The following is a 27,291-nucleotide window of genomic DNA, read 5'->3' on the forward strand; positions in this document are numbered from 1 at the left end:
AACAATCATTTCCAGAATCAGCTCCAACTAATTAAATTTAATGAGCTCATTCAGTAACAGGAGCCTAAATATGACCGGCAGGTTTGGGTACAACCAGAACAGTGTTAGGATGTCATTTAGAGTGAAACTGTAGAACTGAGCTTTATTTAAATCCTGTCCATCAACATTAACAGCATGTCTGAGAGTCTTTCTAACCGATAGTCCTCTACAGACAAACAGCAGAATAATAGAACATATCTTTATTTAAACCTGTTTAATAGCAGCATGTCTGAGAGTCCCTCTAACCGTTGGTCCTCTACAGACAAACAGCAGAATAATGGATCCCAGCTGCTTCTGTCCAATTATTTCCTGTCAGGTTTCTCTCTGTCTTTACAGTACAGCCACAAATCATTCAGACTGGAGCTGAACAATAGAACATCGACTCACTTCCAGGGTTTACAGGGAACCATGTTCACGTCTGATCTGGTGGAACATGAGAATCTTCAGTGTTTTTAACCAGATGGATCATTTTACATCCAATAATCCATGTATTAAACCCTAAAACATGCAGTAGTTGTGTAAATGTTCTTGTCCTGAGACCAAATCTATAAAAACTAGGAGAAAAGAATGTTTCAAATATTTTAAATACCAAATAAGTCTGGAGTTCCCCTAAAATGCCATTTTTCTCTTGTCCTCCCCCCTGATGACCAAACTGAATCTCTAATAAAACAGTTAGAATCTAATTTAAATCTACTTTTTCTGGTTTTATTTTTTCATTCATGTCTCTGTAATTGTGGGAACATTTTTTAATCAACATAATATTTTAAATAATAATTATTATACATGGAATGTTTCCCACAACATGCTAGCAGAACCTGTAGATGACGCTTTTTCGTGTCTCGTTTTTGTCGTTTTGCATCTTATTTCTGTTAATTTATATCTAGTTTTTGTCGGATTAGCAACCCTGTTACTGTGACTAGAGTAGGGTTAGCAAACAACACAGAAAACATGGAATAAATATGCTACCATTGATGTGGAAGCTGAGCCAATCAATACCTATTATTGATCAATATGGAGCAGAAACCTGGAAAACACAAGGCTGATTTGTTCTTGTTTTCTGGAATAATGACCCAGATAAATTGATTTATAAGGAGTATTTTGTGGCGTATTTGAGTTATGCTGTCACCTCTGGAAGCTAGAAATACCTCCTGGAACTTTAAAGGTCATCAAAGTTTAATTTTAAGTTGCTCTGATTCAGTCTTTGTGCTTCTGATTAATAATATTGTGATAAATTTGCTGTAAAACATGCAGGGAATCCACTCAAGTTTTAGTCATTGTGTTTTGTGTTTTAATCACAAAAACTAAAATCATTTCAATCTACTTGTCTCATTTCTGCTTTTTTAAAACATTTTTTTTTTATCATCCCAGTACTTTGAGGCCACAGCTGTCGCCATCTCTGTGTGTGGTTGCTATGGTTACGTGTGTTATTCACATCCACGGCAACGGTAAATAAAAAGTCTGCAACAGACGGACTCTCTTCAGTCAGACAAAACATCAGAATCACTCTGCCACCTATCATTAGCATTAGCATAGCATGACTTAGTGCTCTCTCAGCAGAAAACTAACTCACTGTTTCACCAAAGTTCTTCTAGTTGTCATGTTTTCCGTTTACCCAGCAGGATTTCTCCAGTTAATCCTGGAACTCCTTCTGAAAGCAAGAAAACATTTAGCTTACCTGTGTAGCATTAGCATGGTCAGATTAGCATTAGCTTAGCTGCTTTATTGATGTTTTTTGTTGTAATTTGAGTTTAATGCACAAGTTTGCTTATTTTAAAGGGACTCTGAGGAGATTCTAATTAACAGCAGCAGAACACACTTTAAACAGAAAATAACACCAGTTTGAATCAAAGTTGAGTTATAACAATAAAATAGCGTTCAGTCAACAAAATTCATGGAGTTAGAAGAGTTAACTTCCCTTTATAATCAGATATTTTCTAAATTAGCAGCTTTAGCTGTCTGTAATCGTCCAGATGTGTTCAGAAGGAGGAGACTTGAAATCCTGAACTCAAAATGAAGAAAAATGAAGCAAATTTAATTAAGTTGCATCAACTTGAAGGTAGTTTTAATCAGACTAATGCAGACATTTGAGTTTAAATCACACAATGTTGGATTAATGGAAGATTTCTGGCAGCAGAACTCATTAAAATAAGACTTTTCTAAAGCAGCAGTGTAGATTTTAGTCTTTCAGCTGCATTTAATCAAGTTAAGTTGAATTTCTTTAAAGAATTTAGATTTAATTAATAAATCTACTGAACATTTTGATTATTCTAAACATTACATTATGATTTAGTTTTTATTCAGTGAGGAAAGGAATGCAACATTTCCATCTAGAGACTTTTGATTTAGTTTTAGTCTTCATCATGACAAATATTTCACCAGCAATCATTTTTTCCCTCATAGTTTTTGTTAGATTATATATTATATATCTGTTCTGGTATATGTGGACTGGTCCGGTGTATCTGGTCTGGTGTATCTGGTCTGGTCTGGTATATCTGGTCTGGTATATCTGGTCTGGTATATCTGGTCTGGTATATCTGGTCTGGTATATGTGGTCTGGGGTATCTAGTCTGGTCTGGTATATATGGTCTGGTATATGTGGTCTGGTGTATCTGGTCTGGTCTGGTATATCTGGTCTGGTATATCTGGTCTGGTATATGTGGTCTGGTCTGGTGTATCTGGTCTGGTGTATCTGGTCTGGTATATCTGGTCTGGTATATCTGGTCTGGTATATGTGGTCTGGGGTATCTAGTCTGGTCTGGTATATCTGGTCTGGTATATGTGGTCTGGTATATGTGGTCTGGTGTATCTGGTCTGGTCTGGTATATCTGGTCTGGTATATCTGGTTTGGCGTATCTAGTCTGGTCTGGTGTATATGGTCTGGTATATCTGGTCTGGTGTATGTGGTCTGGTGTATCTGATCTGGTCTGATGTATCTGGTCTGGTGTATCTGATCTGGTCTGGTGTATCTGGTCTGGTCTGGTGCATCTGGTCTGGTGTATCTGGTCTGGTTTATCTGGTCTGGAATATGTGGTCTGGTGTATCTGGTCTGGTGTATCTAGTCTGGTCTGGTGTATCTGGTCTGGTATATGTGGTCTGGTGTATCTGGTCTGGTGTATCTAGTCTGGTGTATCTAGTCTGGTCTGGCGTATCTGGTCTGGTGTATCTGGTCTGGTATATCTGGTCTGGTATATGTGGTCTGGGATTCTGGCTGAGGTCCTCCAGCGTTTCATCAGACCTGGACTCTTCTGGTCTCTGGAGTTCATATATTTGGAGAGTAAACAGGACAGAAAGCTGACGAGGAAGCAGAGAACTCAAACCATCTTTCCTCATCTAGTCCACATTGTGGGGTCCAGCTGTGTATCCTCGTTTAGTCTACATTGTGGGGTCCTGCTCGGTGTTCTGCCTCTTTAGAACCGGACGCTGGTGTAGACTCTCCTGGAGGAACTGGATTGTTTGTCACCCTGCTGACCAACTCTTCAGCTGGTTAAGGTGGACAGGGGAAATAAGAGCCTCTCTATCCCATAATAAGAGCCTCTCCATCGCATAATAAGAGCCTCTCCAGCCCATCTTTAGCCCCCTGTTGGCTGTCATCAGGAACACATGTTCACTACTTCTTCGTCCTGAAGTCCACCTACAGATGCTCCACTGACTGATGGCTTTAATTAACGTAGAAGCATCATAACTGGAGAACATCTGATCTTCAACATGGTATCAGAAATCAACCTTCTCTTCTCCAGTTTTCTGCTCCATATTGATCAATAATAGGTATTGATTGGCTCAGCTTCCACATCAATGGTAGCATTTTTATTCCATGTTATGTGTTGTTTGCTAACCCTACTCTAATCACAGTAACAGGGTTGCTAATCCATGCTAATGTGATCTTTTTCTCAGCAGTAGAAGCTAGATATTTAGCTGTTACTGCTGACCAAGAGGACAAACTGACTGATGGAAAACAGTCAAAAGAATTAGTCTGATCCTGATAATATGAGGTAGAGTGAGACATTCAATCAAGGCTGACAATGGGATGAAAAGATGGAAAATAGAAGAGAGGACATAGCTTTGCTCTACCCATTCTTTAGGAACACTGTTGGATCATGGAAACAACAAAAACAAGACACAAAACGACAAAAACAAGACAGAAAATGACAAAAAGACACAAAAGGACAAAATAAGACAGAAAACAACAAAAAGAGACAAAACGACAAAAATGAGACAAAAATGACAAAAATGAGACACAAAAGGACAAAATAAGACAAAACAACAAAATGAGACATAAAACGACAAAAACAACACAAAAATGACAAAAATGAGACACAAAAGGACAAAATAAGACAGAAAACAACAAAATAGACATAAAACGACAAAAACAAGACAAAAATGACAAAAATGAGACACAAAAGGACAAAATAAGACAGAAAACAAAACGCTTCATGAGTAATGATTATTTAAAATATTATGTTGATTAAAAAATGTTCCCACAATTACAGAGACATGAATGAAAAAATAAAACCAGAAAAAGTAGATTTAAATTAGATTCTGTTTTATTAGAGATTCAGTTTGGTGGGATGTAGAATATTCTCCAGTAGTATTTTCAGTATTTTTATTCCAACTCAGACCTTCTAGTGATGAATCTCAGGATGGAATATTTGCTCTCTCTGTTGAATCTCTGACTCAGACCAGCGTTCTGAATCGGGGATCCTGTTTGTTTGGACCTGGATCAAGACGGACTGTCGATGAGCTGAACTGAGTCTTTCTGGTCCTGATAACAGCCTCTGCATCCAAATCACACTGATTCACTGAGCTTCTGTCTTCACCTCCTCCCAGACTAACAGGCTGATTTCAGGATTCATGACTCTGCTTTTGAATAATAATAATAAAGTCTGACATGTTCAGTTCTGTCCTGATAATCATTAATAATAATAATAATAATAATAATAATAATAATAATAATAATAATAATAATAATAATAATAATAATAATAATAATAATGTTAGCGGGTTTGGGCTGAAGTGTTCCCTGACGCTGTGGCTGTTGAAGCTGCTCCTCATGTAAATCCTCTAAACTGTGAAACTATGTGACTGTGAGCTTAGAGCGACTCGGCATAAATAGGGCATGTAAGATGTGAGTGAACCCGCAGGGAGTTCTCCTCTCCACGTTTTTATTCCAATATTTGCAGACGACTGAAGGCAGTTCAGTGTTGTAGCGATTGTCAGGATGATGAATGCGGTCCCAACTATCGGACTGTTCGGGGTTCTCGAGCTCTCTGACAGTGAAGGATTGTCCATTTGTTCCTGAGCCAATCAGACGGCTGGATAAAACCCCGCAGGACGCCAACAACAAACAGCTGTTTATGACGCTTTTAAAGCAGGAAGTGAAAGTTTGACATGAGAACATCTTTTATCAGGATTCAGAGAACGTGACCTACAGTATGTGAACATGGACGCAGTGGACTGACTGCAAATAACACCGTCCTCATGGACATGAACGTGTTTAAGATGTTAACGGCTGCAGGGCGCTGTTTGCTGCAGGACTGCAAGGAATCATGGGAATGTTAATGTTCACATCCAGACTGGTGAACCAGTCGTTTCTGATTGTTGTTCCAGTCGGGTTGCCACTGAATTTAGATTTTTGAGAATAGAACAGGTGTTTTTTGTTGCTTGTTGTTGTTCAGAGCATTGCAGGGTTTTAGCTATCAAAGGGCCACCATGACAGAGACTTCTGTAGCGGTTAATGACTTCCAACCAGCGCTTATAGAGTGTGAACCTGACTGAACTTTTATTTTAATTGAGAATAGATGACATGTTTTTTGGTGTTTGTGTTGCTGAGAGCATTGCAGGGTTTTAGCTATCAAAGGGCCACCATGCCAGAGACTTATGTGATGATTAATGACCTCCAACCAGCGCTAACATACAGAGAGTGAACTTTACTTAATTTTTATTTTAAATGAGAATAGATGAGGTGTTTTTATTGCTTGTTGTGATTCAGAGCCTTGTGTGATTTTAGCTAGCAAGGGGCCACCATGACAGAGACTTATGTAGCGGTTAATGACCTCTGACCAGCGCTTACAGAGTGTGAACCTGACTGAACTTTTATTTTAATTGAGAATAAATGACGTGTTTTTTGGTGTTTGTGTTGCTGAGAGCATTGTGGGGTTTTAGCTAGCAACAACCACCATGACAGAGACTTGTGGTGGTTAAAGATCTTCGGCTAAAGCTAACATACAGACAGTGAACTCAGCTTAAAATAAAACTTTAAAAAAATATTAGTTTCAGTTTTGTTCTAATTGAGAATAGATGCATTTTGTCAAGGGCCACCATGACAGAGACTTCTGTAACGGTTAGTGTCCTTCAGTCAGAACTTACATACAGAGAGAGTGAACTTTAACTTTTAATTGAGAATAGAACAGGTGCTTTTTGTTGCTTGCTGTGGTTAAGGGCATTGTTTGATTTTAGCTAGCAACGGACCACCATGACAGAGACTTGTGTAATGGTTAATGACCTCTGTTTAGAGCTTACATACAGACAATGAACTCAATTTAACCAGAAATAAAACTTTAAATGGCATTCCGAGTGTTTTTTGATATGCATGCATTTTTGATGTATTCCTGTTAGAAAGTAGAAACATGAATTCTCAATATTTCAAATTAATTTTTCAACTAAGAAGCTGTTCCTGATAAACCCAGATGTCTTAAATAACAAGTTAATTCAATAAAACAACTAGTTTAGCCAACTTTTATTATTATGTTTTGCAGAATTAAACATTTCAAATGAATCCAACAAGCTTCTCGGTTTAAATAACTTTTATTTTTGTCAAGTCCAGATGTTTTTGAAATGTTGGTTTCAATAGTCAGTCTGTTGGATTTAGTTTCAGATGTCTTGTCTCCAAAAATGAGTTGTTGATGGAACTTGAAACAACTTTTGTATTTATTCTGAGTCTAAAGAACTCTAGCAGCTGCTTATCGTGTGCTGAGACTTTGGGAAGTTTGGTAGAAAACAGGTTTAGAGACGATTTTGGTTCCAGATTTTACCAGTTTTTTGGTATAAAAGTAGACATTTCAACAGCTTCTTATTGTCTGGTTGTTTTCTGACTTTGTGAGCAGCTCTCAGTTTGATGAAAATTCTCACCACAGCTGTTGCCTTTAACTCGTCTGTTTGATGAGTTTGTCAAACAACTTCAGAAAATCTTTGTTCAGCTTGAAGTCGCTGCTGGTTAGCGTGAAGTCTTAATGAGTTTCAGTTTCCTCCTCGTTCTGCCGTCAGACGACAAACAGAAAAAACCTGTCAATGAAAACAGCTTTATTAAAATATACCAAAGCAGATCCTGTTTCCTCTTCGGGCGTCTGATCTTCAGCCAAACTCTGCTCCGTTCACAAACTGCCGTCTGGTCCGGATCATCTCAACTTCTGCCACATGAACGTTTTACGGTTAACCGAGTCGGACTAACACTGGACTAAAACCGAAGCAGCCGACCGACATCTGGAGCCAAAAACGTGGTCAGAAGTCAACAAATATACAAAACATTTGGTTTTCTGAGTTCAACTAACAACCAGGAATAGATTAATCAGAATATTATTGATCATGACAACTGATTCAGCAGCTCTACTCTGGTCTTCAACTTTATCAGAACCTTCTCAAAGTCTAGAAAACTCACCTGAAAGTGAGTCTCATAACAGAAAACTACACGTTTTAAACCCTGAAGATTTAATTCCACTGAGTTTTTTCACATATTTATTCCCTTCACTATTTATTTGCTTTCTTCTCATTTTTTGGCTAATACTGGCATGTAAGAGTTAAGTTTTTAGTCATATTTGACACAATATTGTTTTAAATAACAGTAAAATGTCTTTTTATTACTTGAGATCTTCATCAGATGGAAGATCTGATGCTGAAAAACATTCATTTTATTTAGTTTCTGGTGTTATTTTGTCAGAATATGTGCGAAAATTGTAGAATTTCAGCAGTTTTGACACCGACTACTAAAGAACTGGTGTTGTGACATTGGGATTGGAAAATAACTTGAAAAAAGGAAAGAAGAATTATCCTAATTGAGTTTTGTAGAGTTTTGTTGATGGATATGAACGTAGTCAAGGGTGTAAGAGCTCGTCAGTGGGATTAGAAATCAGTAAAAATGGTAAAAATGCACTCAAACACCAACTTTAAACGTGTTTTTAGTGCTTCAGATAAGAACACACTGCAGGTAACCGGCTGGAAGGACTCTGGCTCGTATTAAATCGAAGATTGAGTTGTTGTGAACAGAATAAAATCTCTCCTCTACAATCCGTTGAGTCCAGAGCTGAGCTCAGATCAGACGGAGGACGAATCTGTCAAGTATTTTCTTCGCCTTCGTTCCCTGGTCCGTCGCTGTGGAAACTCTGACAGAAGTGAATCTAAAAAAATACTTCAACTTTCATCCTTTTCTGAATGATTCCTTCTTCCTCCTAAAAGGAAACTAATTTCTGCCAGTCTTCTGTTCTTTATTAGAGATTAAACTGAACCGCTTCCTTTTTAGTGTTTATTAAAATGCAGTATTTAGTTTTTTATACACCAAATATCTGCTGAAAACTCAATTTACTGTTTGTGAAAATACAGATTTTTAAGGCATTTTTAAGGTGTTTAAAAGAAAAATGAAAGTCTACAGATTTACTGAGGTTATTTTATGTTTTTTATCTTGAGTCTACTCTGTAAAAAAATCTGTCAAAAAGTAAAAATCTGAATGCAGAGATCTCAGAAAAATACATTCAAAAGTTGTGAAAATAACAAATATCTGCAAAATAATGAGATTTTAGCTGATTAAAAAGTCAAACAGTTTAATTTACAGTCACAAATGGTAAAAAAACAAATTTCTGTTTGTAAAAATATAGATTATTGATGTGGACAATGTTTATGTTTTAGTTTTCTTGTGTTGTTTTGTTTGTTTTACCAACAATGTGATCTGTAATTATATTATTATGTCTAATTTAGTCAAACAACAAATTCATTAAAAAAAAGTTAAAGATTATTTGCCATTTTTCAACCCCAACATACATGTTTTTCTTTAAATTCATGGAAAATATCTGCAAAATAATGAGATTGTAGTCGATTAAAAAGTCAAACAGTTTAATTAACAGTTGAAAACTCTACAAGAAAAAAACACACATCAATGACAATATTTACTTTTTAAATTTTTTTGCAGGGTCTCAGAAATATACATTCAACAAACTAAAAATAACAGCAAATATCTATAAAATAATGACATTTTTAGCTGATTAAAAAGTCGGACAGTTCAATTTACAGTCACAAATTGTAAAAGAACAAATTCCTATTCATAAAAATCCATATTTTAGATGTGTACATTATTTATATTTTATGGTTTTGTTTGTTTTTTACAGTCAACATTTGCATTAAAACTTTTTTGCCAAAAACTTAAAAAAAATACAGTAGAGATGGTGTAATTTTATTAATATTAATAATAATAATAATAATAATAATAATAATAATAATAATAATAATAATAATAATAATAACAACAATAATAATAATAATAATAGTAATAATTATCATAATAACTTGAATACATTTTATTTATAGGAGCCTTCAGAAGACTCCAAGTCACCGTAGTTAAAATGAATCAACAGCATAAAACCTAAAGATGTAAAAAGTTTAAAAGAAAAAAAATAGCGATTTTAAAACAACAGAAGAAGAAAAAGGAAGGAGGTCAGAGAGAGGGGGATGATTTGGAGGGTTTAGAGATTAAAAATGTCCAGCGTGTTGATGGTTCTGATGTCAGGCAGGGAGGTCCAGAGGCTGAAGGTTCTGGAGTCCATGGAGGTCATGGTGGAGGGATGGTGAGGCTGAAGGTAGAAGATTATCTGAGATTCCAGCTGGGCGTGTTTATGTGGAGGAGATCAGTGAGGTATGGAGGGATGAGGTTATGGAGGACCTTGAAGGTTAGGAGAATGGTTCTATAGATGATATGGTGATCGGGAGCCAGTGAAGGTGACGGGGATGAAGGTTGATGTTACAGAGATGGACGTTTGCAGACCAGTGATGTTACTGATGTGGGTTTGGAATGAAGATGACACCCAGACTCTGGACCTGTGTGAGAGCGAGGAGCTGTTGATGGTGAAACTGCAGGTTTTAGTGAGAATGGATTTAGAACCAACGAGGAGAACCTCAGTTTGGTCACTGTTGAGTTTGAGGAATTTGGAGGAGAACCAGGATATGATTTCCTGGAGGTGGTCACAGAGGGAGGTGGGTTTGATCTAAAGGTAGAGCTGGGTGTCGTCTGCATAGCGGTGAACCTAAATGTTGTATTTATGGAATATATGACCGAGGGGGAGAAGACAAATGATGAAGAGGATGGGACCAAGAACAGAGACTTGAGGAACACCAGATGAGACAGGAGATGATGGGATGTAGAAGTTTTTAACTGAATGAACCAGAGATCTGATGAGAACCAGTCCAGGAGTGATCATGATGAACCGATAGATGGCATCTGTAGAGGAGCATGATGGGAGATGGAGTCAGGAGGTCAGGTAGAGGAAGACGATGGGAGATGGAGTCAGGAGGTCAGGTGGAGGAGGATGATGGGAGATGGAGTCAGGAGGTCAGGTGGAGGAGGATGATGGGAGATGGAGTCAGGAGGTCAGGTAGAGGAAGACGATGGGAGATGGAGTCAGGAGGTCAGGTAGAGGAGGATGGAGAAGAGTCTGGAGTCTGCTGCCATCAGGAGGTCGTCGGTTATTTTGAGTAGAGCTGTTTCTGTGCTGTGGAAAGGATCTGTTCATAGAGGTTATTATGGGATAGCTGGGAGTGGAGCAGGGAGGATGAAGGTAGATGGAGTTAGGACAGCAGGTAAAGTTCTAAAAGAGGAAAAGATTAAAAATCTATTTTTAATGTAAAGATTCTGTAGAGTTTCTACCTTTTCATGTCTTCTAACAAAACAAGATAAATCTGTAGAATAACAGTAAATGTTCAGTAAACGTCAGCGTTGTCCACATCCTCATCCTGTAGATCATCTGTTTAGTCCAGAGCAGCTCTAAAGTGCATCAGCTCTGGTTTCTGACCCATCATCTCTGGTTTCTGACCCATCATCTCTGGTTTCTGACCCATCATCTCTGGTTTCTGATCCGTCATCTCTGGTTTCTGATCTCTGGTTTCTGACTTGTCATCTCTGGTTTCTGATCCATCATCTCTGGTTTCTGATCTTTGGTTTCTGATCCATCATGTCTGGTTTCTGATCTGTCATCTCTGGTTTCTGATCTCTGGTTTCTGACCCGTCATCTCTGGTTTCTGATTCGTCATGGTGGGGCTTCCTCGTGTTTGAGGCTGTAGATGAACGATCAGACGGCAGCAGAGGGAGGAGGTAGAAGGTTGACAATGAGTGGAGGATTCGGAGCTTCAGGGACAGATGGTTGTGGAGACAGATGTCCCGCCGAGATGTTCAGGAGAACGCCAAGCAAACAGGAAACCTCCGAACGGGTGGACGGATCTGGGAAAACAGATGCTAAAAACTGTCCCGACAGGAAAACAACAAGCCTCTCACCAGCCCTGAAGTTTTAACTCCTCAGAAAACAGAAGAGAAATCCTTTCTCCAGTCTGTTCAACTTCTAACAGATTCAGCTTCGGCATCTCTGCAGGGTTCCGATAAAAACAGAAGCTGTTATTAACTGTTATTAACTTCAGTATCCTGTCACCTCGTTCCTCCAATAAATAAAGTTCTTCTGCAACTAAACTATAATCAGGACAGATTTTTATGAAGTAGTTTGAATTTTTTCCAGTTTCAAAAAACACAAAGTCTGAATTCTGGGTTTTGGTGCAGAACTGGAAAAATGAGACGTTCTTTCAGGAGATCTGGGTTCATCTGGGATCATTGTTCTCAGATTTAAGTTTCATTTAAAGTCTCTCTTTACTTTGATCTTCACCTGATGTTTGGTTAGATTCAGGGAAATACTTCGCTTTGGGTTCAAACTGACCGCCTCATAGTGTCGACTGCATGCTAGAAACCTGGTCAGACTTAAGAAAATATCTCAGTTTTTGTGGACGTTTAAAGCTTTAACTCTGTTTCTTGGATTACTGGAGTCCTGCTCCAGCTGATATCTGATTGGTTGGTTGAAAAGCAGTGACATTAGTTCTGTTTTTACGCTGCATTCAGACTTTTAATGCTTTTTTTTTACTGTAAGTAGCAGCGATTCTGCACTTTTTTCTTGTAAATATCAGCATTTTTGGCACTTTTTTCTTTTACCAGCTTGATTTATTGCATGTTGTTTTGTGCCATGGTAACCGATGCTACACAGCTACGTCTCCATGGTAACCGATGCTGCACAGCTATGTCTCCATGGTAACCAAAGCTGAACAGCCAGGTTACCATGGTAACCGATGCTGAACAGCTAACCTGCTCTGGATGAGTTTCCATTCAGAGTTTAGATTTCAATCCGCTGCAGTTCTTCTACTGATTCAGATTCTCAGGTTTTATCTGGAGCCTGGTGAGCTGATGTTGGAGGTCCACTGAAGGAACCAAACACTTTATGTGCTGCAGCAGAAACCTTCATTATTCAGCTGGAGAAGCAGGAAATGATTGAGTATGTTTGGATGTTTTGACTTCATTTCCTCGTCTCCTTTATTCTAGGATGGTGTCAGAACTAAATGTTGGTGTTTAAATGAATGAAGTTAAAGTTTCAGAGCTCTAATAAATAAATAAATATATTAACTTACATTATTTAAAGCTTCTACCAGCATTTGTCTTTTACATAATTACCAGAACTTCTCACATAATGTTTATTAATAACTCTCCTTTATAACAACCTGTTATTATCCTGAAGTAGTGCTTGTTCTGTTTGGTCCATTTGGTCCATTTAATAATTAGAGTCTGATAGAACAAAGTGGTTAAAGGAAAGTAACTGATTGAGGCTTTAGGTCTACTTTATGTTTTTCTGTTGGCTGTCTGGAAGTTTTTGGAGCTTTTTGGTCATTTGTGGCAAATCAGAATACTCTTAATTAGATTTTCATTTAGTTTCTTTCAGCCTCGTCGTCTGTTGGTTCATTTATTTCCATTATTCTACATCCAACTGAAAAAATACAGTTCAGATTAGTCCTGGATGTTCTCTCCATGATGGATACTGAACGTAGAACTCAGTTATTGGACAACAGGCTTTAATTTAACTTTAAAAAGCAGCTTCATGTTGTCTAGTGTGATCTTTAACTGAATATTTATGACTTTGGTTAAACACTAAAGATGCCATTTTGCTTCAGGACTTTATCTGTTCATTGATAAATCAATAAATTTATGAGCATATGATCAATAGCAGAATGAAAGGTTTCAGTCAGAGCTGCTTTCTGTCTGAGATGAAGCTGATTAAAAGGCCTCCACGTCTCTGGACTTCATCAGGTTTGAGCTCCAACTCTTTAACAGACAGAAATGATTCTCCTTTTCTTCAGAGATTCCATAGAAGCTCCTCTCCATAGGACAGATGGATTATTCATGGAGAATGTCACATTCCAGTCATTAGGATTAACAGTCGCTGCATTAATCAGACTATGAATGCTCGGTCTGTTTTCAGCTCCAGACACGTTAAAGACCACCCAGCTGCCATCCGTCCAGAGCTTCTGAAGTACGGTGGTCTTCTAATTGCTGGTGGTCTCAGAAACCTCGAGTCCTTAGAGCCACAAGACAGAAAGCTGTTTTATTAAAGCTCCTTTATGGGTTATTCATCATCATAGTAGAGGAGTTTTCCACCAAAACACATCCTGCTAAATGACAGGCGATGTTCTACTGACCTCTAGGATGCTGTCCACCTGTAGAACATCTGTCCTCCTGTAGAACATCCATCCTCCTGTAGAACATCCATCCTTCTGTAGAACATCTGTCCACCTGTAGAACATCCATCCTCCTGTAGAACATCCATCCTTCTGTAGAACATCTGTCCTCCTGTAGAACATCTGTACACCTGGAGAACATCCATCCTTCTGTAGAATATCTGTCCACCTGTAGAACATCTTTCCTTCTGTCTCCTGTAAATGTATTTCATCACAGCTGATTTACAGTAAATATGTTTGAAAGTGCCGTTACGTCTGAATGTTCTAACATACTGAGGTCATGTTAATATTTGGTGAGTCTGTGTTGAACTGAACTGAACCACATCAACTGGTTTTAACTGGGAGAGCATTAACTACCCATTTCATCTCTGTCATGGTGCCCGTTGCTGCTAAACTCCCACAATGCTCTCTGCCTTAACTGTAGTCTGAGTGGCGTCTCCTCTGGTCCTAATCCTGGTCTTTAATCCTCTACAGGATTAAACAGTGAGAGATGACAGATAAACTACAGTTTCTGACATGAACAAACTTCTTCTTTTTTTAACCTAACTGGGTGAATTATTAACTGCACTTAATCAGCTAACTGTTGCTCATTAGCATCCTGAATTACTACTGTTTGACTGAAATGTATGTTTAGATCCACCAAAGTTGTTTCTACATTTCATAGCCAGAAGATAATTTACTATAGTTAAAATGTTAGCGTATCAGAGACTAGTTTTGTCATGTTTATGGATGATTCTGGTATCAGATGATGGTAAAAATTATCCTAGTTCTGACCAACCACCTACCAACATGCTGATATGAGCCTTAAAGTTTACCCAGAATGACCTTTTTAAAGTTTCCTCCAGCCTCATATCATCACACTCCCACGTCTGTTCTTCACTGTCAGGACTATGCATTCACTGTGGTCGAAACCAATTTGTGCCAAAATTATTCAAATTTTTGATAGTTTTGGTCCTTTTTGTGGTGATTTTGCATGTTTTTGCTGGCATATTTGAACCTTTCAAGGTAGGTTTGGCTCTTTTTGTGGCAATTTTGTGTCTTTTTGGGGTTATTTTGCATGTTTTTTGTCCCAAATTTGAGTTTTTGTTGCAATTTTACTTGTTTTGTGGTAGCTTTGGTCTTTCTCATGGTAAATTTGGCCATTTTTGTGGTTATTTTCCATGTTTTTGCTGGCATATTTGAATCTTTCAAGGTAGTTTTGACTCTTTTTGTGGTAGTTTTGGTACTTTTCGTGATGATTTTAGTACTTTTTGGTGTTATTTTCCATGTTTTTCCTGGCATATTTGAAACTTTCAGGATAGTTTTGGCTCTAATTTTGGTGATTTGGTACTTTTTGTGATCATTTTGGACATTTCTGTGGTGGTTTTCCATGTTTTTTTGTTATTCTAGTTTCAGTTTATAACATCTGTTTTCCTCCTAAATGCCGTGTCTCTGCTGGACTGATGAAGTCTGAGCTGAATAAATCTTATTTCATCACTGAAGTAAACTCTGATGTTTCCGTGAGGATTCCTGCCATGTTGCTGCTGAGATGCTGCAGGCTTCCTATCTTCTGAAACCTTTAGAGAACCTTTGTGGAATGCTCAGTGCATCGTGGAAGTAGTCGAACGTCTTGCTTTGCTTTGCTTTGCAACGCTCGGAGCAAACTTCAGTGAAGTGGTTTAAAGAGCGTCTTCAGCCTACAGCTTCCTTCACACTTGTTCATCTCATCTGTGGAGCTTCAGAGGAATAAATGCTCTGCAGGAGAACAGAAGTCCTGATCACTAAACACTGATTTTTATGTAGTGGTTCGATCGTACAGATGCTGATGTCCGATAGAGAGCTCTAAGAATGTGACTGTTCTATTGAATAAGTGAGGAACCAGCCTGAGGAAATACATTCCCAGACAATCTGCTATTTGTTTAGCAGATAATGGAGCAGCGGACGGGTAAATGTTCAGTCATGCTTTGTCTAGCGGTGGCATTTAGCGGTATCAGAGTGAGCAGAGAGTCTGGATGTAGCACAGAGCTCATTCTCATATTTATTAGTGGGGAATGCTGGGCTATTATTCCTCTGCAGAGGCGACTCTTTATCCTCAGAATTCCTGCTCTCTACTTTTATTCAGACTCATTTGTAAGCCCCTTTCATTTTTATTCACTCATTCAGTCAATGTCAGAGCCTGAAAACAGAAGAATCAATAACGTGAATTAATCCACAGATTACTGGGCTACGACTCACAACGATTTCCTGTTCATGAATCAGTCGGAGCAGAAAGACTTCTGTTGACTTCTGCTCACATTCACAGAAACAACTCCTGAAATCCTCCAGTGTGGGAGGAAACAGCAGAAAAAGGATTTTATTCAAGGAATGATTCTCCTGTTACACAATAACGGGAATAAGTTGGACTAGAATGATGATTCCACACATGTGAAGCAAAATAAAACCATGAAAATGTTCCCTTTATATCAGGAATATCTTTATAGTTCGCAATGTAAGTACAGCAGATAGACACAGGATCAGAGCTGATGAACACATTTTAGTGCTGAAACATCAGGTTTACATCCAGTAGATCTGAGATTCTGTCCTTTGAAGAAATGAAAACCATAATAATGGTTTTGGTCATTTTTGTGGTAAATTTGGTCCGTTTTGTAGTGATTTTACATGGTTTTGCTGGCATAGTTGAACCTTTCAGGGTAATTTTGGCTCTTTTTGGTTTGATTTTGTGTCTTTTTGTGGTAATTTTGTAATGTCATGTGTCTATCTGCTGGACTGATGAAGTTCTGAGGCTCAGAAATGATGGAGAAAGTCCATTAAAAAGTGATAAATCTGGACCCACCTCTATGGAATTCAAGGACCTGGAACTCTGGAAATATTCCCAGTATGAAGGTAGAACTCTGATCATTGATAAAGTTACTGGAGATGAAGAACCAGATGTTCTGAGGAAGTTCTGGAGTTAACTTTAGTCCTTTTGGGTTGATTTGTTTGTGCTGAATTTGAGTTTTTGTCGCAATTTCACCTGTTTTGTGGTAATTTTGGTCCTTTTCGTGGTGATTTTCCATGTTTTTGTTGGCATATTTGAATCTTTCAGGGTAATTTTGGCTGTTTTTGGGGTAATTCTGCACGTTTTTTGTGCCAAATTTGAGTTTTTGTTGCAATTTCACCCGTTTTGTGGTAGTTTTGATACTTTTGGAACAACCTAAAACCATCGGGTTGGTACCATTTAAACCGGGGTTGCTGTGAGTTGGACTGAATGGGACTCAAACCTGGAGGAATAAAAAGATGCAGAAAAGGACGGAGACTTAAATTTTTTTGAATATACAGAGTTTCTCTCATTTCTCAGGGAAGAAATAAAAGCGCCTCAGAATGAATCCACTTCAAAGTGTCCTTCGTGTCAGCCATCTTCTGGACTTTAATGGTTTCTGTCCTGTTCTGTGACATTAGTTGCTACCTCTTCTGTCCCTCTCAACCCACCCGGCCAGCAGGCAGATAGGTCCCCCACATAAAGAGCCGGGTTCTGCTCGAGGTTTTTTCCCTGTTAAAAGGGTGTTTTCCTTGCCACTGTCACCTTTTGGCTGCTCTGCGGGTTCAGGCATATGGGTTCTGTAAAGCGTCTTGAGACAATTTGACTGTAATTGGCGCTATATAAATAAAATTGAATTGAATTGGTTGGACTGTCTTTTTGTCCTGTTCTGTGACGTTAGATGCTGGTTGGACTGTATTTTGTCCTGTTCTGTGACGTTAGATGCTGGTTGGACTGTTTTTCTGTCCTGTTCTGTGACGTTAGCTGCTGGTTGGACTGTATTTTGTCCTGTTCTGTGACGTTAGATGCTGGTTGGACTGTATTTTGTCCTGTTCTGTGACGTTAGATGCTGGTTGGACTGTATTTTGTCCTGTTCTGTGACATTAGATGCTGGTTGGACTGTATTTTGTCCTGTTCTGTGACGTTAGATGCTGGTTGGACTGTTTTTCTGTCCTGTTCTGTGACGTTAGATGCTGGTTGTGTGGATTACAGTTGCCAGGCTTCAGATGTCCCACCGGCCACGCTCCACAGGATTATTTCAGGGATTAAGAGGCTGCTCTGTACCTACTGTATGTCCTCATTCCCTCTCATCCTCTGGAATAACTCAATGCTCCTCCTCTGAATACCAGGAGACCAAGCAGCAGAAACTAGTCTCATATTTACAGAACAGGAGGATCCTGATTTAACAGATTCTACTGCAGTGTTGTGCATAAATCTTTCTGGATGTCGGTCATTTTATTAATAATTCTGCTGTTATGTTGTGCATCTGTCTGTATTTTTCCATCTACTTGTGCAGGAGTCTTCCTCCAGTTTAACTCACTGTTTTTCATCTAATATTCTCTTATTTTGCCGAACAGCTGCTGCCAGATGTGTCTTCTTAAACATTTAAACATGAAGCAGATTAGTGCAGGGAAAGAATCCCACCAGTGAATTTTATTATCCTACTGGGTAGACGGAGGAGTGAAAAACTCAAGTTTACGACTTCAAATGTCTGATTTCTGCTCCAAAACCAAAAGATTTAGATTTTTATGTGACAGAAGACAAAGAAAACTAAAATATATTCCAGGTAGTGAAGCTGAAATGTTTGCATGTTTTACCTTAAATATAAATATCTGTGATATATGAGCCAACGAAGGACCATGACCTCCTAATATACACTATTTATAATAATATACACTATATATATCATAATATATACTATATATATCATACTGAATACTATGTATATCCTAATATACACTATATATAGCATATTATAGACTATGCATAATAATAAACACTATATAGATCAGGACTGCCCAGCCAGTCGATCGCGGTCTACTGGTCAGACTCATCCTAAATCGACTGTGAGGGGTGTAGGAAAAAATGAAAAAAATTAAGTTTTTTTTATGTGTAACTGTATGTTTTCATGGCTTAAAGTATTCCGGCACCGTGCCAGAATGCCGGTGTTGGCGTTTGGCTCGGAAAAAAAAAGATAGGACTACATTGCCAATGGAGTTCATCTACCAATGGAATGAGGGGAATGCAGCTTTTGCTGTCATCCAAACTAACATCAGTAGCCAGTGGGAAGCGGGGGGGCGGGGCTTAGAAAGACGTTGCGATCCAGCTGCAGTTGAGTCCATACGGCACTCAGAGCGCAGTCCTCCTCCAAGGCTGCTCAGTCGTTGTATGAGTCCTGATAAGTCCTCAGCGGTGGATTTGTAGTAGGATCACAATCAGCTGACGTAGTGTTCGCTTGTTGCCATAGTTACAGTGACGCCATGCTGCCATCTGGCGGATGGACGGACGGACGGACAGACGGACGGACAGTCAGACAAACGAATGGACGTACGGACAGTTAGACAGACAGACAGAAGGACAAACGTACGGCAATCATCACAGAACTCCACTGCGTTCCTTGATGGAGTAATAAATAAAAGGTGCTTCACCTGGTTGGAAGAGTTAAACATAGACAGCGGCCCTTTGGTTACTGGAGCAGATAAATGAAGGAACCGGATGCTTGTGGACCTTCTGCTGAAAAACTCATGTAGCAACCAGCAGCAGAAAGGTTAGTGAATCAGGAGTCAGACCTAAAGAGCTGCTATCAGTCAGGAGTCAGACCCAAAGAGCTGCTGTCCTCTGAAACTCACAACTGGTTTACCGGCAGCAACATCCACCGCTGAGGTACCGGCATCAGACTGACCGGGTTTGTGATTTAAAAACACGCGTGTGCTCGTTCATTGCAGAACACGCCTTTACCAGATCTCAGCCACTCGTTAATCTGTGTAGAAACTGGCTGAAGATGAAAATGCTTTGTCCAAACTGTCCGTGTCAGATCAGCTGCTGGATCCATAAATACACAATATAGCAGCAGCATGAAGAAAAGTCTTTCTGAACAGCTCAATAAATGAATATGATGAAGCCACTAGCCAGAGCATGGACACAATTCTGAATATGTTTGTTTGTTTTTATGACGATGATGTGTTCAGAGTAACTCTACAAACAACATCATGTGTGTGAGAGAAGGAGGGTTTGTTGTGATGTCTGGAGGTTGTGTTGTTAAGTTAGTTACTGACGCCTGGAAACCATGTGTGGGTTTGGGATGTTGATAGATATATAGATACATTTTACACTATATATAATAATATTATACATTATATTTAATAATATGCACCATATATATCATATTATAGACTATATATATCATATTATACGCTCTGTTCCTTGTTTCATCCTGGATCATACGTCAGAACTTCCCGTTTTCCAGCCTTTGGATGAATCTGGTTTCTATTTTTACTGGATCATTTCTGTGGTTCTCCATCAGAACGTCTCAGCAGAACTCAGATGGATTTAAATTAATAGTTAAAGCAAATATTCTTCAAAAATTTTGGTTCCAGCTTCTTAAAAGTGAAGATAAGCAATCTGAGTATAGAAGTCTCATTTTTACTGAGTTTTATTATGAAAATGTTGTAAAAAATGTCAAAAAATTGTCATTAAACCAGTAATTCCACCTCAAATTACCAGAATCTGTTAGTTTTAGCTCATGTTTTTGATAAGAACTGTCCTAGCGGAGCTCAGATGGATTTAAATTAATAATTAAAGGAAAACTTATCCATAAATTAAGAGTTTCCAGCTTCTTAAAGTGCAGATTTGCAGCATTAATAGTCTAGCCTTGGCTTTGAGATGCTGTGATGGTCGCTGGCTGCAGGTGTTCTGTCTTTTTAAACATCAAATAATGAATCATTTCTTTAGTAAATCACTCTGTGGCCTCGATGCCATCGATGAGCTGCAGGTTTATGATACAGAAACACAGCTAATAAAATAAAAGCAGCGAAGCTCTCTGGTGATTCTACAGCAGCAGGATTTTAACATCCTGCTGCTGTTAAACGTCTTCTCTGAGGATCGATGGAGGTTTGAGGCTGCAGAGCTCCAAGCGGAAAGCTTCAAACATGCAGCCCTGAATTCCACCTTCTCACATCGTCTAAATACGAGTTTCATTCAGCAGAAGTTCCACCACGCCGACTTATTCTGTTTAAGAAAGAATCAGCTCCAGGTTCCTGATGGATGCGATCACTGCATCGATCAGATATTTCATTATTTCTCAGACCTTTGTGGTAAAAACATGCAGCTGAACTGTAGTTCTCCTCCTCTTCTTCTGCTTCTTCTTCTCTCAGCTAAATTTCAGATCCTCCTCCACAACATTTCACTAAAATAGAAGATTCAACTGAGAAAACTGGAGAGATTCTGGCAGCTCTCTATCTGGGAACAAATGTTTGGTTTTTTTTTATTTTTAGAAAAGCCCACAGCGGAGATATTGTAAAAAAAAAACAATAAAATAAAATAAACCTCCAGTGGCAACAACAGTGTAAAATAAATAGATAAACTTTGGCAACAAAGATATTTTTCAAAAATTTGATAAAATCTGGCATTAAAGTTTTCTTTAAATGTTAAAAAAATCACTTCTTTCTGTTTTAATTTCCACTAATTTAGTCCAATTTTAGAAATGTAATTGCAGTAATAAATAATTTAACTGTTTTATCAGGAGAATCCAAAAAAATATGATAAGTTAACAAAAAACTTCACATTTTCTTTAAATAAATTTAATTTTATTACCGTTCTAATGATGTTATTTTACATCTAAACTGCAGCTTATTTTTTTAAATTTTATTATTTTTGAGTGTATGAAAAAAGCAGAAGAATCCTGAAAATCCTTTAAAATAGAATTTTTTTCTGCAGATTTAGAGTTTTTCTGCTTCCTTTAATGTGAGTTCAGTGAAATGCAGAGAAAAGGTGAGATTTCAGCGTAAACATCCCGAGTGTTTGTTAGAGGATTATAGAACGTTACAAAACCCAGAAACCGTCCAGAAAGACAGAAAAGGAAAAAAATCCAGAAAAACATCCAGGATTTCTGCCAGAAACACAGAAAAGAGAAAATAAAACCTGCTGGATGTGAACTAGTCGAAACAAGACGCAGAATATTTAGCGATAATAAAGATGTGGGTCAGAGTGGTAATTATGGGATGTCATCAGAGTTTAGCAGCAGCTGAATACTGGAATTAAACAGCAGATCATCAGCACGCTTTCTGTGGGTTTGAACTGAACTCTGGTCTAAAAAAGAGGAGAACTCATATCAGAATAAATAAAATAAGAGGAATAATTATCTGATCTGTATCTGATCCGTGGAGTTTAAAGCAGCTGGATGAAGAAAAACCCACCAGAGGTTCATCGTTCAGAGCTGAGAGGGAAAGAAAAAAGATCCACCTGATGGAGGAATAAATTCAGAAGGTCAGGGTTTGGGTGCATGATACTGTAAAAAAATTAAACTTATAATAATAAAAAGATACTGCAAAATAATAATAATAATAATAAGATAAAAAATAAAATGTATAATAATAATAATAATAATAATAATAATAATAATAATAAAAAGATACTGCAAAATAATAATAATAATAATAATAATAATAATAATAATAATAATCATAATAACAACATACTGAAAAAAAATAAGATACTCTAAAAAATATTATTATTATTAATAATAATAATAATAATAATAATAATAATAATAATAATAATAATAATAATAATAATAATAATAATAATAATAATAATAATAAAAAGATACTGTAAAAAATTATATTTTTAAAATAAAATCTGGCAGCACAGATATTGTAAGTTTAAAAAAATTTATTAAAATCTGGCAGCAAGATACTGTAAATTTAAAAAAAATAAATTACTTAATATCTGGCAGGAAAATATTTTAGAAAAACAAAACAAACAAAAATAAAATAAATTAATTGATTAAAATTTGTCAGCACAGATATTAAAAATGAAAATAATGGCAAATATCTACAGACTGATGATATTTTATCTGATGTAAATACAGGAAGATGGTAATTTTATAGTCAGACATTTTACAAGAAGAGCAAATGTTAAAAAAAGCCTTTTAATGTGAACTTTTTGTGTGTGTGAGCAAACGGCAGATCAACACAGGATGCATGAAAACATAGAAGGTTCTATCACTTCATAAAGTCTCTATAACTGGAGTAATAAGTTCAGTGAACTCTAATAAATTATGTTGACTCAACACGAGGACATCAAGCTGGACCAACAGAATTAATTAAAGCTGAAATAGAGAGAGCTCAGATGCTAGCGAAGGCTAAAGTCATAAAAGACAGCTAGCTAGTAGCTACAGAGGTAGCATCATAGAAAAAATACGTTTCATATTTTTGAGACCAGTTTAATATATTTACAGACCACAACATGAGTCAGATTAACTTAAAGTGAATTAATGTCTTTATTTTAACACTGCATGAAGCTGGAGCAGCTTCATTTACTTCATTTATTAATGTAGTTTTTAATAAATTAGTTAAACTGAGTTGGATGAAACCCTCTGACTGTTGGAGCAACAGGAATCCCTGATGCTGAGAGAACCTAAGTGGAAATACGTTCTCTGATGTTTTTATGTTCATTCAGTTATTTTTATGGAAAACCCTCTGCAGAGTGTCTTTAAACCTCTGAAGCTCTTTGTAATGATGAGTATTCAAGCCGAGCGAAGCTTCAGATCTCAGACGTTTATCACACGGTGGATATTCTGAAAGCAGCGGAGAACAGAGGAGTCGATAGAAAGTAGAGGAACGTTTTCAGGATGCATTGATGAAAGGTTGTCAACACGTTGTTCACATCGGTGGACCAAACGTTCAGCCTTTAGCTCCACAAAATCCATTTATTAGTCCCTGAAAAGCAACACAGCAGTCTGCCAGCAGCAGAAAATACAGAACTGCACAGCTTTATTTACATTTTATACACAAAAATTCAGAAACAAGCAGCTTTATTTACATTTTATACACAAAAATTCAGAAATAAACAGCTTTATTTACATTTTATACACAAAAATTCAGAAACAAGCAGCTTTATTTACATTTTATACGCAAAAATTCAGAAATAAACAGCTTTAGTTACATTTTATACACAAAAATTCAGAAATAAACAGCTTTATTTACATTTTATACACAAAAATACTGAAATAAACAGCTTTATTTACATTTTATACACAAAAATACAGAAATAAACTGTTTTATTTACATTTTATACACAAAAATAAACAACTTTATTTACATTTTATACACAGAAATAAACAGCTTTATTTACATTTTATACACAGCTGTTTCAGGCAGGAAGGAGCTGAATTTTCTCCTTTTGTGAGGACTCTGGGGTTTGTTGAAGCAATAAAACACGCTAAAAGAAAAGCAGAAACCCAAATTAGGCCAAATGATCCCATAAAAGCTCACATATTTAGCATTACTTGAAGGTGTAGCATGTTAGATAATCAGCAGCTCTGTAAGGCTGGCTAAAGTGAGACATCTAACAACACATGAGGCATCATAGAAAGATGGCTACAGTGATGGCTAACATGCTAAAGGTATACAGAGAGCTAAGATGCTAGTCAAGATGCTAGCCAAAACTACAGTCATAAAATACAGCTAGCTACACATGAGGCATCATAGAAAGATGGCAACAGTGATGGCTAACATGCTAAAGGTATACAGAGAGCTAAGATGCTAGTCAAGATGCTAGCCAAAACTACAGTCATAAAATACAGCTAGCTACACATGAGGCATCATAGAAAGATGGCTACAGTGATGGCTAACATGCTAAAGGTATGCAGAGAGCTAAGACGCTAGCCAAGATGCTAGCCAAGACAAAAGTCATAAAAGACAGCTAGCTACACATGTAGCATCATAGACAGCTGGCTAAAGTGATGGCTAACATAGCTCTGAGGGCTGAACCAGCTGCTAATGCTAATGCTACTGTGTACCATGGTGACGTAGATAAATAAACAAGGACTTTGAAGGTGTTTCAGGCAGGAAGGAGCTGAGTTTTCTCCTTTTGTGAGGACTCTGAGGTTTGTTGAAGCAATAAAACACACTAAAAGAAAAGCAGAAACCCAAATTAGGCCAAATGATCCCCTAAAAGCTCCCGTATTTAGCATTACCTGAAAGTGTAGCATGTTAGATAATCAGCAGCTCTGTAACATCTGTGTTAAGTTGGAAACAGGAAGCAGGAATTCTGCCTGAGGCTTCTCCTCTAAATCTGGCCTGAAGGCAGAAACGCTGCAGCTCAGGTGGTCGTTGTTCTAACTAACCGACTAACCTCCGCTCTGCTTCCCTTACCTCCGTCTTCTCTCCGGGATTTGGAACTTTCCTCTGAGGGTGGACCGGTCCGGACCGAACCATCGTTCTCCCAGACGGACGGTCGGTGCCGGACTGATTTCCTCGGTGGCTTCGCTGCTTCGTGGCTCGTTGTCTAACCGCCTGTTTCCCTCCTCATTATTACACAGAAAATGATGCGATTTTTAAAAAAGAAAAACCCAAACGAGGCTGAAAACAGCTGCTGACCCTCGGCCTCATCATGTCCTCCGATTCACGGAGCCTTTGTGTCGCCATGACGAGCTCTCAGGAGTGATTTGTGTTGGATTTGGTCTATAGAACAGAAGAACGCTGCTTTAATCCGACGTTTTCAGGCTGAAGTTCTCTGATTATCTGCAGCAGTTTGTTTACTGGACGGCTGCAGTGATGAACATGAAAAGCTGCGTCTTCATCCAGCACTAGAAGTAAAGAAAATTAATAAAAAATATGAACAAACTTTAAAGATCCAGAACCATTTAAGAACCAGAACCATTTAAGAACCCTTATTTTTTGGTAAAACACATGGTGAACACGTTGAAAAGCTGCGTCTTCATTCAGCACTAAATAAAACCTGTTAGTTTCCACTGTTGTGTTTTATTTCACTACAAAATGAACAATTCTGAATGTTCTCGCTGTGAATCAGACTTTTATATTAAGATGCAAGAAAAAACTCCAAATAATGGAGCCAACTGGAATCTAGAATGGATGTTTGTAGAATTTAATTTCACAAAACACCTTTTAGCAACAGGTTCTTGAATAAAGTCCTAACAGAATCATTGAAATCTGGCTCATTTAGGGACCATATCTGACGTTTTTTAAATGCTTTTTGAGTGTTTTTTCCAAATCAGATGGTACTTTGAGCATTTTAAATCAAATTATGTACGGACGTTGAAAAACAAGTTTTTGGACGTTTATTCAGTTCCTTTTTACTCTTTACGTTCAATTTCAGGCCATTAAATTCTAAAAAATGTAACCAAACACAAAATCTGTGAATGTGAGAAGGAATGTAGAACTTTAAAACCCTAAATTAACTTCTGAATCTGATGCATTGACTTTAAGAACTTCAAGTGTTTCAAGTGTAAATGTATGGCTTTGCAGTGTTTCTGGGTTCTTTTCATTAGAACAAATTTAAAATTTTAGGTTCCAGAACAACATTCCGGGTTGGGATTTGAGAAATTGTGGACATTTCTGACTGTTTTCTGATGTTTTTAGATGAAATAATTAGTTGATTAATGGAGAAAATAACCTGCAGGTTGATAAATAATGGAAATAAGTGGTAGTTGCAGCTTTAATTGTATGATTTTAACTGCAACGAAACCAAATAAGTCAAATTAAAGTGAAAAAAAATCTCATAAAGTACAAGAACAAGTATAAAAACTCTTATTTTTACTTTTTAAAGTAGTTTCTTGCATACATTTCCAGTAAAACTCCACCTTGTAAAGCCGGTTCCTCATATTCGGAGGCAGCTCCACCTTTAATCAGCCGCTGGAATAGAAATAAAGTCTTTGAACCCGTTAGTCAGCAGGAAAAGCTGCACTTTTCACCCGATGTTCTCCTTTGAAGCTTCGACAGCAACACGGCAGCAGCTTCTTTCTGCTCAACTATCACTCATGATTCACGCTTTTTTTCTTCTTTTTAGCCTGGAGGCAAATCAAGTCTTAAAGCAGCTCTAGCGGGTCGAGTCACGACCAGAGAAGCAACGATTTCTGTCCCGGATTATTCTGGCTCCAGAAAAAAATCAATACTGAGCGAACAGTTAGAGTGTAATAAACCAGAGAACAGCTGAAAGTGCTGCTTGTTTATTAACTCTGGGATCGTCTCTAATGGATGATTTGAAGGCGTTCTGCTCTGACAGGTGATCTAACTGTCTTCTGGTCCTCCAGGTGCTACCTGTTGGATGGGATCTCTAAAGGCGCCTGGCTCAACCGCTCCAGCATCATATTTGCAGGGAAGGACAAGTGGTCTGTGGACCCCCGGGTGTCCATCGTGTCCAGCGTGGGGGACAAACACGAGTACAGCCTCCAGATACAGAAAGTGGATGTTAGCGATGACGGCCAGTACACCTGCTCCATCCAGAGCGAACGCAACCCTCGGCCCAAGCTGCTCAACCTCATCGTCAAAGGTGAGTCTGTCTTCTTGTTTTAGCTTCAGATGTTGTTCTCACCGCTGCAGGCTTCTGTTGTCTGCTGAGAGATTGATAATATCTGTCATCCTGTTTGCTGCTAACAAGAGAAAAAGCTGCAGAATTTCACTCCCGGCGAGTTCAAACCCTCAGTTTGTGCCTGCAGGCGA

At 37.9% G+C, this 27,291-nt stretch overlaps 1 protein-coding gene across 5 annotated transcripts in view; it reads left to right on the forward strand.

The window, feature by feature from the left end:
* The window catches only part of negr1 (neuronal growth regulator 1), a 234,287-nt gene that overhangs the window by 38,895 nt on the left and 168,101 nt on the right, over nucleotides 1–27,291 (forward strand). For all 5 annotated transcript variants that reach the window (XM_055018587.1, XM_055018590.1, XM_055018592.1 and 2 more), the window contains exon 2: nucleotides 26,883–27,121. In XM_055018587.1, coding sequence (XP_054874562.1) covers nucleotides 26,883–27,121 — 239 coding nt within the window. The remainder of the gene's footprint in view (nucleotides 1–26,882; nucleotides 27,122–27,291) is intronic.

This window comes from Amphiprion ocellaris, chromosome 2 (assembly GCF_022539595.1).
Source record: "Amphiprion ocellaris isolate individual 3 ecotype Okinawa chromosome 2, ASM2253959v1, whole genome shotgun sequence".
NCBI lineage: Eukaryota > Metazoa > Chordata > Actinopteri > Pomacentridae > Amphiprion > Amphiprion ocellaris.